At 40.4% G+C, this 11,578-nt stretch overlaps 1 protein-coding gene and 1 long non-coding RNA gene across 2 annotated transcripts in view; both read left to right on the forward strand.

Moving 5' to 3' along the window:
- LOC136438103 (kelch repeat and BTB domain-containing protein 2-like) overlaps positions 1 to 10,160 on the forward strand; it is a 28,699-nt gene extending 18,539 nt beyond the window's left edge. The window contains exons 2-5 of the mRNA XM_066432782.1: positions 8,142 to 8,402; positions 8,732 to 8,871; positions 9,049 to 9,252; positions 9,539 to 10,160. Coding sequence (XP_066288879.1) covers positions 8,142 to 8,402; positions 8,732 to 8,871; positions 9,049 to 9,252; positions 9,539 to 9,839 — 906 coding nt within the window. The 3' untranslated portion in view covers positions 9,840 to 10,160. The remainder of the gene's footprint in view (positions 1 to 8,141; positions 8,403 to 8,731; positions 8,872 to 9,048; positions 9,253 to 9,538) is intronic.
- On the forward strand, positions 112 to 2,180 carry LOC136438101 (uncharacterized). The gene is made up of 3 exons (XR_010756388.1): positions 112 to 381; positions 798 to 909; positions 1,183 to 2,180. It is a non-coding gene; the product is annotated as an uncharacterized lncRNA (long non-coding RNA).
- Positions 10,161 to 11,578: the final 1,418 nt, after the last annotated feature.

Genomic DNA, 11,578 nt, shown 5'->3' on the forward strand with positions numbered 1-11,578 from the left:
TTCGCCGTCAACTTACTCATTAGTAGAGTAGATTAGAGTACAGTAGATTCTTTCAGCCAGGTAGGAAGGTCATCGAGCGATTGCGATGACGTATCGGTTACGTCACGTGACGTCATGGTAGGCAGAAAGCGGTGGTAGGCGTGCCGCGCTGCGAACGTAAACAAGCCGACGGGTTGTTGCAGGCATCTGGGTTGTTGCGCGGTAAACTGCACAAATCGGCGGCTCAACGGCTGTAAAATGAATCTCAGCGGAACCATAATGTAGGGCACTCTGGCTTCCAGCGCTGAAATGGGCCGAATTTCAGGAGGGAAAGAAAACAACCCCGGCAACGTGGACTCCGAAAGGCCACGAAAGGGTGTGCAGCTACTACGAAATTTTCAGGTGAGGTCGATGTCTTATTGTTGTTATTCCCCTCTCATCGCTACATAATCGTCATTTCATAATCTACATTTCACTGTTACTTCGCACATCCGTAGGTACCTTGATTTTTGTTGTCACTAGATTCATGTCATGGTGACCACATGTGCAACCGTTAGAGAATTATTCTATAAGTGCGTGGGAGGGGTGTGGTTGAAGAGTCTTCTGTCTTATATATCGATCGTAAAATCTGGTAAATACGGCGTCGGTAGATATTCTGCCAGAATTGTAACCTATATTACTAAACTGATTCATGAATTCTTCTACAGATGTAACTTTTAGACTATGTTGAGACAACATGCAAAATGCATGTGTCCACAATGAGGTAATATGATACATGTTTATTTGATATAACACTAACGTTATACCTTTGCATCTAGTGTTGCAGGGAATTGTTCAACAGACACTGCAGATCCAGATGATGTTCCTAGCTTGTTAAACTTCCCAAATGTCAGCAAGTCTTTTAACAAAGCCATCAGCCAGGAAAGATTGGTAAGTAAACTGGGAGTTTCCAACATAAGTTTATTGAAACTTGATTTACTGAGCATGGCGTGTTTTTTTGTGATTGTGTAAAACATTGCTAACGCTATATTCCGCCTCCTTGACTGACAAGATCATCATGGAAGTTTGTACCAAGGAAAAACTGTAACGTTAGTGATTTGGTGAATTCCACAGCCTGTCATTTAACTACTTTAGATATATCACCATATGATATGCTTACCATAACTTTGATTTACAACTTACAACATGCTTAATTGTTTGCAGGTATATCCTTGCAGAAGAGAGGCTGAAGCTGTCAGAAGATCCTGACAACTCAAATGATGACCCCCACAGACCAATTCAGAGAAAGAAACCCCAGTCACTAAATGGTAAGGGCATAACAGAAGGGGGAAGTGTCTAAGGTGTACAAACATTAATGGTAAACATGAGAATTGCCAATTTATGACTTGGAACAAACATTGGCGGCAATAGTTTTCTTCAGCATGAATCATTTTTCTAAAGTAGAGCATGTTGTAATTGTATCCAGACATGGAAAATATCAATTGAAACAACTTTCTTGTCAATTATAATTGAGAATATTTGTTCACAGTACTTTGTATGTAGCTGCTTATGTTCAGGTAATACTTATACTTATTACATGTTCACTGAATCATAGATTTACTTCTCTTTTAGGTAAAGAAAGCACCACTGAGGCTCCATCATTAGAACAAAGTGAGGAGTAACAACTTTCAAAAGTGCAAGAAGAAAAATGTAAACTGGAGGTATTTTGCAGTTCTCCACTGAGTGAGCAGAAGAGCCTAAGAGCAGGATAATCTTAAGGAACAACTTGACAAGACAAAAGTCACAGCAGCTAGCTTAACGGACAAGAAGTTCACATTGTACTCTGAATACCAACTGTTACCTTGTTTGTTTTTAGACTTGTTTGTGATTTTGTTTCTCCCCTTAAATCTTTGTGTCAAAAGGACCAAGTACAAAGTACAGGCTGAGGCTTGGACTCAGAAATGCCCACCTGGCCTACAGATTCAGAATTTCTGCTACTACTGTTCCTAAAATGATTAATCACTGTGTACCAATCCTAACATCTTGACTCAGGGAAATTGCAATTGTAAAGCACAACCTTCCCAAGCTGCTACAAAAGAAGTATTTGAAATGTGCAGTCATGTCATAGACTGCAGCGAAATTTTCACAGAGAAGACATTTCAACAGTTCTCACTGCCAATGAAGGTGCCGTGGCATTTGCAGAACTGTGCAGAGTCCATCCGCCAGGCCACAGAACAGTAATGAAGCTTCCTATCTTAATATATGGCAATCATGTAAGAAAGAAGCTGTCAAAAGTCACCTACCAGAGTTTTAGTCCATGAAAAACATGCATTGGCAGGGCTGTCAGGCCTCCAAAGTTTCAATCTAGAGTAAAATTTCAACTTTCTAATCGGCGGAACCCCTACGAATCCGGGCTTGTTTACCAAAGTTGACCTCTGACCCCCTTCTCCACCTGATAATCACACAAAAACAGCACACTTTGCAGGCCTACAGACACCACAAACATAGATGAAAGTCTGATTTTTCAACTTAATAAGAAGGTAGAAACCCTTACCTGTAAAATCCAGCTCCAAAATATCAACATATCCTGGAAAAAAGCCCCTTTACAGCTACCTTTACCAAGGGTACCAAACCTATTTTGTTGCTAAAAGTTGGCCTTCTGCGCCTGCGCCAGTTACCGGTCTGTCCCCTGCTTGGCCCCAGGCTTTGAGAATTGACAAATTTCAATCACTTCACATAGTGCGAGAAAGAGTTGCCAAACACCATACCAAGTTTAAAAGATCTCTGACCTGGAATGGTCCCCTGGGAATACTTTGGGAGACAGGTGTCAGAGTGCTTTCCTCAGAGCTGTTTCAGTGGTCTGAGGCAAATGAAAGGTCCCATATTATTTAGAGAAAAGTGACATTAACAGAAGAAAAAGTTAAAAGCTGCTAACCCTGGCATTAGGAGATTACTCTTCCACACTTAAACCATCTAAAGTTGTATTCAAAAGCTGCCAGGATAGACTTTGAAGCATTCAATGACACCGCACACTGCACTGTCACTAAAGGACATAAAATCTCTTTTAAATGGCCAAAAATCATTAAAATGGAAGAATTTGTACATAAACCTGACTCAAATGAGTCAGCCCTGACTCAAATGAGTTAGGTGAGGGCTAACTCTTGGCTACCAAGCCAATTTCTGGGGAAATATAAGCCCCAATGGCTCACCTGACTCCCCCCCCCCCCATGCACTCTCAGTATTGCACTCTCATTACATGCTTCAAAGTCAAACCCAAAGCTTTTAGATACAACTTCAGGTGCCTAAACGGATTGGGAGCAGTCTCCTTATGCCAGGTTGAGCACCTTTTGGCATTTTCCCCTCTATATGTCACTTTTTGCTCAATGATTTCGTCAAGAAAACGACCAAAAATCGACATAAATGATACCATATAGTGAGGTTATAGCATTACGTACAGAAAGACGGGTCACGTATCGCAGCTTGGCCCATCTGGCAACGCGAAGCACTTCGGACCCACAAGATCCGGGTTCGTGTCCGAGCATGGATTTTTTTTTCTTTTTAGATATTGAATATCAAAAATATATATTGATATTATATCAATCTATCAAAATCATATTTATCAATATCATTTTTTTCCATTTTTTCATTAATAAATAAAGAAATATTTTATATTTGTTATTTTTAAATATTCATTTAATATATACAAGGCCTTTGCCTTATGAACAGGACTTCATAGATTCCAAACCCGGCATTCGAATTTTTCTGTTCATTGTAATGGAAAATACCGTGCAGCGGCTCCTATGCGCGGTAAGATGATTCTTGCAAAACACTCGCCACTAAACTTCTATCCCCGATGTAAACAGAGGCTCTTGATGTTGTTTGCAAAACAGCGATCCTTTGTTACAGTAGCAAATGCTCCATTGTTTAGTATCGACTTCATTCAGACAACACGGACGTGGAAAGTGGCACAAAACTATGGGAATTTTCATGAATTTTAGCAAAATTACCCAGGAAAATAAGGAAGAAATGTTGTAAATGCGGAAACCAGAATAATACAGATCAGGTAGCTGTTGATTTGTTTGACATTTGGTAGTCAATTTAGATAGAACCTTAGCTGTTTTGAACTTCTATTTCACTTAATTACCATAGTGCTGATGAATCAATGGTGCTTTTTCAAATTTTATGTTTTATTGCGTGCCATGTACATAATTACATTGATAGCTTTTATAATGAGTCTATTGTACATTTTACAAATAAGTACAAGTTGTAGGCCAAGACCAGCTTTTTCAAAAGCACTTAAGTTAAGTGACGTAACTTCAAAATTGCTTTCCCCAATCTGCCTTTCTCTATTAAAACAGTACTCATTTCCCAAAATTACAATTTTTTTTATAGTCTGAACAGCCCTTGAGTGACTTTCTCTGGCAGATTTTACTTCAAGTAAAGGGAAAATACAATTCACACTCATAAACGTAGCCGAAACGCCAGCTTTTTTTAAAAGCTCTTGTTTTAGTTGGGTGCACCAGTGCACCTATTTCCAACAATGAATTTCGAGCCCTAGATACAGTAAAAACATAATATATTATAATAATTTATAACACTATAGAGCTATGTACAGTATGCTTTCCACAATACACAGATTTCTTATTACTGAATCTTTTATTTTACTACGTTCATGTATTTATTGCATAAATAGTTAACACCTCAAACATAGATGACATGACTTTTCAACAGAGAAAAGAATTCACCTCTAATTCACCTCAGTCCTAATATTGATAGAGGATCATAGAGGTAAAAATCGTAAGCAACAACAGCGATCGCTCGTATAGACCGATCCCAAAGCCACGCCCCTCTTCTATTTCGAACACCTCCGTCAAAAACAGGGCTTGACGGACAAAAATGGCTGCCGCGGCCAGGTGGAAAATAATGTCGGCTGACTTTCGTTAAGTTCTTGGACTCTAAAACACTTTCAAAGCGAGTCAAAGAAAACTGGGCTGCATTCTTTGTTGAAGTCTGTATCCATCGAGTAGAGTTGTTTGAGGAGGGGGTACACGTAATTGCAGTGAGAGCCTACTGTTTTCGGTCAATGCTGAAGCGGTAGGTGTCGCACATCATTACCTTGTTGGTGGGAATCAGCTTTCGGTTTTTGACAAACAGCCGATGCATGTGTAAAACAAGGTACGTATATCTGTGACAGGGTTCCCACTGTTCTGACTGCATGCAAAATTGATGCATGATCTTCAGTAAATAAGAATTTAAATGCGTTTATTTTACTTCCCTGTTCACCGGTAAATTAATCACTATCACACACCAGTACGGAAGAGGCGAAACTATACGCTAGCAGGCGCTGTAGGAGGCCGGATTCTGTAGTAGCTGCCAATGTGGTACAAGCTCCCTCCTATTGAGTGTCCGAGCAAGTGTCCTCTTCCATTCGTGTGTGTCCTGAGCATACATACAACCATTACAGTGAAAAACCTGTCTCAGATATACGTAATCTACTTTACACGAGCCATGTCTGTCCTACTAGCGCTGTTTTTGACGGAGGTGTTCGAATAAGCTAGTTCGGAGTTGCTACTACGCATGTGCAGTGTAAAAGGTGAAGGCCCCCGCGACGAAAACAGTGCTCGTCTCGACATTGTCTAGATTTGCATAACAACGCCCAGACGGGTCTTGTTTACGTCGCAGGGGCCTTCACCTTTGACACTGCACATGCGTAGTAGCAACTCCGAACTAGCTTATACGTCTGCTACATTGGGCTGTTCCAAAAATTAACTGAAAGGGGGGGGGGGTGCGATGAACGAGGCTGGATTGAAAGGGAGATAGGGTTAAAGCATCTGGATTAGAAACCATGGAGGATTCGGACACTTTTAGATTACGAACTACGGGGGGTTGAGCAATTTCTCGTCGTAAACTAGAATCATGATCAGTTGAGCAATTTTGGATTACGAACTAGGAAGGGTTTGCCCAATTTCTGTATTGGAGCTAGAGTATGGACAAAACCCGATCTTCTACCTCATCTACCCCCCCTTTTCAGTTATTTTTTGGAACAGCCCATTCTACATATAACATGTCACCCTCTGTATACACATTCCGTGTCAAAAATCACATAATTTCTACACAACGACAACATTTGATGGCATGATTCTGTTCTAAAATGTTCGCTTCGAACCTTACAACACACAAAAAATACTGTAACTCGCCCATTTCCCGTCACACAACAGAGTAACACGTATCAAAACAGTCGCCAGTTCAACCCTGCTGGCTACTGCTGGCTACTGCACAGCTCTTATACACACCCCAAATAAGGAAATCCTCGGAACCTGCAGGCACGTCCGCCTCACCTCGGCGGCACTCGGAGATTTCCGCCAGCCACGACGTCATTTTGCATCGGAACTGGCGTAACAAGAGCTTCTAAAAAAAGCTGGCCATACCACCTCATTGTGGTGGGGATGAATCAGTTGAAGTATAGTTTGTAAAAAGACCTAAATTGCACAAGTTTTATTCAGTTTTATGAAGTTTGGTATGAAATAAACTGCTTTCAAAGTCAGCTTCAATAAAGCTTTTTAAAAAAGCTGACTGGGGCGCATTTGGACGAAATGAAATGACAGTTTCTGCATAAAATATGCCCATTAGACTCATTAGCATAAAATATCCCAATGAGACTCATTAGCATAATGTATGTGATGCATTCACCTTTCCTAAAGGCACCTACAAATCAAATATGACATCTGTAACATTTATCGTATGGGATATACAAGTTCCTGCATAAATTATGCAAAAAAAAGACGAAAAAAAAGGGTGAAGAACACGCCAGAAAAAGATATATTTCCTCCTTGTATAAAAAACATTTTTAAAAAAAAGGGGTTACACCAAGATTTGGACCGGAGACCTTCCAAGCCCCACCATACGCACTAATTTTTTGGTAATATATTTAATATGGCCATTTATGGGGATCTGACAGGGCATATAACCACGGATGCCGGCGGAAATGCCCAAATGATGTGGAACGGCTTTTCCGAAGTGAACTACTGGTATGATAGTATATATAACAGTAATGCATTGCGACATATCCCAGTGTTGTTGACATTTTTAACGATTCATGTCCATTACAAAACATTAACTTTCAAAGTAAAACTTTATACTATTTGAGAACCATTCAATCAAAAAACGGATTTTCCAGCCCTTCCTGACTTGATTGTGCGAGTTTCCATGTGCATACGTTACAATAGAACCTTGTCATTGCAGACACATTGTAACCGTACTTACCCCATTATATACAGTTCAATCTCAAAAATTATTTTGCAACACATAGACACAAACAGAAGTAAACAAACCTTACATTTGCCCCAAACAAATTATTTCCCAATAACATAACGACAACACCATCATACACTTCTCAACACTACCTGCATTCATTTCCTCCCACATTGCATACACTACACGCAAACCTGTCCATATTTGCTGACACAGCTAATATTTTTCTCTAGTTTATCATGTACTTTCGCAGCAAGAATGGCCCCTTGTAATAGCAATAGCCAGTCGGGCAGCCTTGGCTGCTGTACATTGTACACATCCGAGTGAATAAATAAATAGAACTACTGTGGAAGATTAGCTCATCTGTTCATTGAGTTCATTTGAGCTAAACTGATTCGAGATCACTTTCCTTACTGATAGCCTTTGTTAACGGTCAAAGGTCAACTTTATCGGCCACATTGAGCAGTGTCTTGGCAAAATAATTTTTCATGTATTCTATAGGAAAGGGATCTAATGAGCAATGAGAGTGTAAGTACAATAAAAAGTGGAATGCAAAACTTGACCTTCATCACTGAATGAATTGGTCGTATTTTTTCCTGTTATATATTGATTCCTTTTATATGCTTTATACAATAATATGTTTGAACAATGTTTAACTTTATGCTTCTACTAGTACTGGCTTTTGATGCAGGAATGTTTGGTGAGATTCTGCTACATAATTTGATATGATATTTTTACTGCTATATATTCCTAGCCTTGAGTCCAGCCTTGTCAATTAGCTTTCGTCCGCAACCCAAGATTTCGTCCGGAGCTTGGGAAGCGAAGGAAAGCTAATAAGGCTAGACTCCTGGCTAATGTATTCCCTCAGTTCATGACTTTTATAACAGTATGTGGTAATAGTTTTAACACTGTTATATTGTGTTCTTCTACAGGGTTTGGATGAAGGCATGTTTGGGGAGATCCTGAGTTACATCTACTCGGGAACCCTCCATGTGTCCCTGGTCAAAGTGCAGCCCCTGTACCAGGCAGCCGACCTCCTCCAACTGGACTATGTCAGAGACACCTGCGGCAGCTATATGGCCATAAACGTGGGGCGCTCCACCTGTGTGAACCTGTACAAGTTTGCTGATGTCTTCTCTGTGGACAGTATCCTGAACCGCTGTCTACAGAGGATCTATAGAAACTTTGCTGAGGTCGGTTTTAAATTTTTAAAGTAGGTTACTGCATGCATTTTATGAATTCTCTGGGGGCCCCACTTTTCTGCAAAAGTCGTCAAATCTGTCATGAAAATTTGTTTGTGTCTGAAAATTTGTTGCAAAGTAAAGTTTTATGTATTTTCTTGTGACTGTGAAAGGATGCCATCTACAAGCTTTGTAACTTTTATACCATAGCTGCCTCTGAATGATTAAAAACTAATGAATAAATGAATAAATATTAAACTTAGTTTGTCATGCTAAATCTTCAATTAAACAAGCTCTTTCCCACAGTACCAGAAATGTACCTATACTCTGCCCCTCCACAGGTTGCCTCCAGTGAGGAGTTCTGCAGCCTGAGTGTGAATCAGCTGACTGAGATCATCAGGCATGATGAGCTGGATGTTAAAGAGGAGACAACAGTGTGGGAGGCTGTGGTGAGATTGCTGCAGCACAGCAGGGAGGACAGGTGGGTATCATTGCTTTGTTAGTTCAGCCTAGGCTTACTACAACTAGCCAAAGTCTGTGATAGATGTATGTTCTGTAGGTGCATGTTGCGGTTTTAAGATATAATAAACATAATTGATTAGAAGCTGCTTTGATACCAAGAATTTAGCTGAACCAACCCCTACTCTGTACTCTACAGACTGCACCACCTACCCAGCATCCTCCCTCACATCCGCTTCAACCTGCTGACCTCAGACGACACGGCAGCCATATTGGAACACCCCCTGGTCAGGGAGGATCCTGGGAGTTCTGAGATCATCAGGAGTGTGGTACAGAAAGGGGACCCCAACCTGAAGCCGAGGCTTGGGATGACCACAGAAATGGTTTTGCTGTCTAATACGGAGTATGCAATTCCTTTTTTTTTACTTTTTAGGTTCAGAGCAATCCTTTCATGATGCCATTTCACATTTTGTTGTTCTGCAATACCTATTTCCACTGTATCAGTCATATAGGTATACTTGGCACCTAATTCCAACGTAGAATAGAGCATTTTCTTAAGGGGCTGTAGGACTAGATTTTGTACATGATATCTGTGCCTGCTACTGTGATTTTGCGTTATCGCAGAGAAATAGGTACGAGTTTCCTGTCCAGTTTTATAGACAGTTTGCAATATCTTCTGTTCTCTCAAGGAATGAAGATGAGCTGCTCTTCATGAACCCTCGGCAAGGGAAGTACATCACCTGCAGTTACAAGCATGAAGACCTTCCTGCTGACACAGCAATGATAGTCACCAGTAACAACAACATTTGCATACTGACTGGGGTAGAGGAGTTATCCATTTTAAGTACAACCATGCAGAAAATATTTGGGAACGTGCTGGTATGTCTTCAGTATCTGAGTTCCCCAGAGAATACTTTGGTATGGATTCTTACTGTGATGAGTTCCTCGTTGAAGTCGATCAGATTTTATATTACGTTGTTGCTGATCTAGACGAAGGCATGGCACTGGTGCAGATGAGAAAGTACAACCGGCACACGGACCAGTGGCAGGAGTGTACACAACTGCAATCTAATGGAGTTGGAAAATTAGGCCCCGTGTTGTCCTGCGGCCCAAATATCTATTTCATTATGAACTTAGCAATGCATTGCTACGACCCAAGCCAGGACCGTTGGTGCAAGCGTACCCCACCAATGGTTATTCCTGAAGTCTGCATAGCCGTTGCCATGGGAAGAGAGATTATCTGCACAAATTTTGACTTAAGTCATACTATGGTGTATGACACAGAGAAAGACCACCGGCAGAAACTGCAAGGCTTGCCAAACCCAGGAACACTCTCTATTAGTACTGTTCCCTGTCTGTTTGTAATGGAGAACCAGCTGCACATATCGTTAGAAACCAACGACACTGTGAAACAAGAGCAATCGCTGGACTATCTAGTATATGTGTATGACAGGTCTGCTGATGCCTGGAAAGACTTGAAGGCCACCCTGCCTAATAAGACACATTATGTGGATTATCCTTATTGCGCAGTTGCACGTATGTACCTACCATATCTTAGGGGATCATAAAATACATCACGTCTATAAAAGTTCTAACACTTTTCACGTCCAGGATAAGGGCTACACAGCTCGAAGGACTGTTTGATAACATATTTGTATAGATCTTGGGTTTTGCTGAATGCCTCAACAAACTTAATGGGAGCGGTATTGTCTTAGATTTCATACTTTGAAGTAGCATTTTTGTCTTTGACAGAAACTTCATTATAGTTGAAGGGCGTCTTTCCGTGACCGACTTTTTATTTCTGTGTCTTAAACTCAATCAGCAGTAATTACCAGACATTTATAAAGCTTTGACAATTAGTGTACATATATTCCCATTTTAGAGACTTTGTTTCCCCTGTGGTGTTACTACGTTTTATACGACTTTTACATTTAGTTGTTTTATTATTCTATTTGTTATTCGTGTTTTTTGTTGCTTTTTTCGTGTCGTGTGTTTAATTTTGTAGTTGTTAATCACTTAGTATGTTAGCCTCACTAATCGTGCTTCTAGCAGCCCTCCAACTGGGCAGGTCGCTTATAGAGTCTAGGACACTTAATGTTTGTGTCACACGAACTATTCACGTTATTTGTTATTTTGCATAAAATCCAATTTCAAAGCTACACCCATCCATGTAGATTATACTAGTTAATATGTTTCAACATGCGATGTATGCCATTTTTACATTTTGTTAACAAGGAATAATAAAGTGCTTTTCTCTTTGGGGCCAATTGTAATAGTTATGAGGTTGTTTGCAAAGATATATACTAACAGTCGGAACGTTAGTACCAACGTAAGCCATCAGCAAGCCAAATACCTGATAATGTTATCTAAATCACTACGTAAATTCACATCCGGCAAAGACGTGCTAACTTGCCAAAAAACTTTTGATAATTCCTTCAACTCCTGGAAAATATTTTCAAACCAACACCAGCACCCAGGTCAAAAGCATGTACAACAGAACCTTGGTCGCAACTTTTCCTACCGAATCATTTTTGGCCGTGTGTCGGAACATTTACAATGTACATACATGTAGTTTCAGATAAAGGGCATTCGCGGCATAAGGATTTTGGAACATAAGGATTTCGGAACATAGGGCGGTTACCAAAATGATTTACGTATTTATGTATGCATTCTATTTTGAACTCTGAACTTTATTCACCTTTGAAGCGGTGGCACATCGGCAGCGCCGA

This window comes from Branchiostoma lanceolatum, chromosome 7 (genome assembly GCF_035083965.1).
Source record: "Branchiostoma lanceolatum isolate klBraLanc5 chromosome 7, klBraLanc5.hap2, whole genome shotgun sequence".
Lineage (NCBI taxonomy): Eukaryota > Metazoa > Chordata > Leptocardii > Amphioxiformes > Branchiostomatidae > Branchiostoma > Branchiostoma lanceolatum.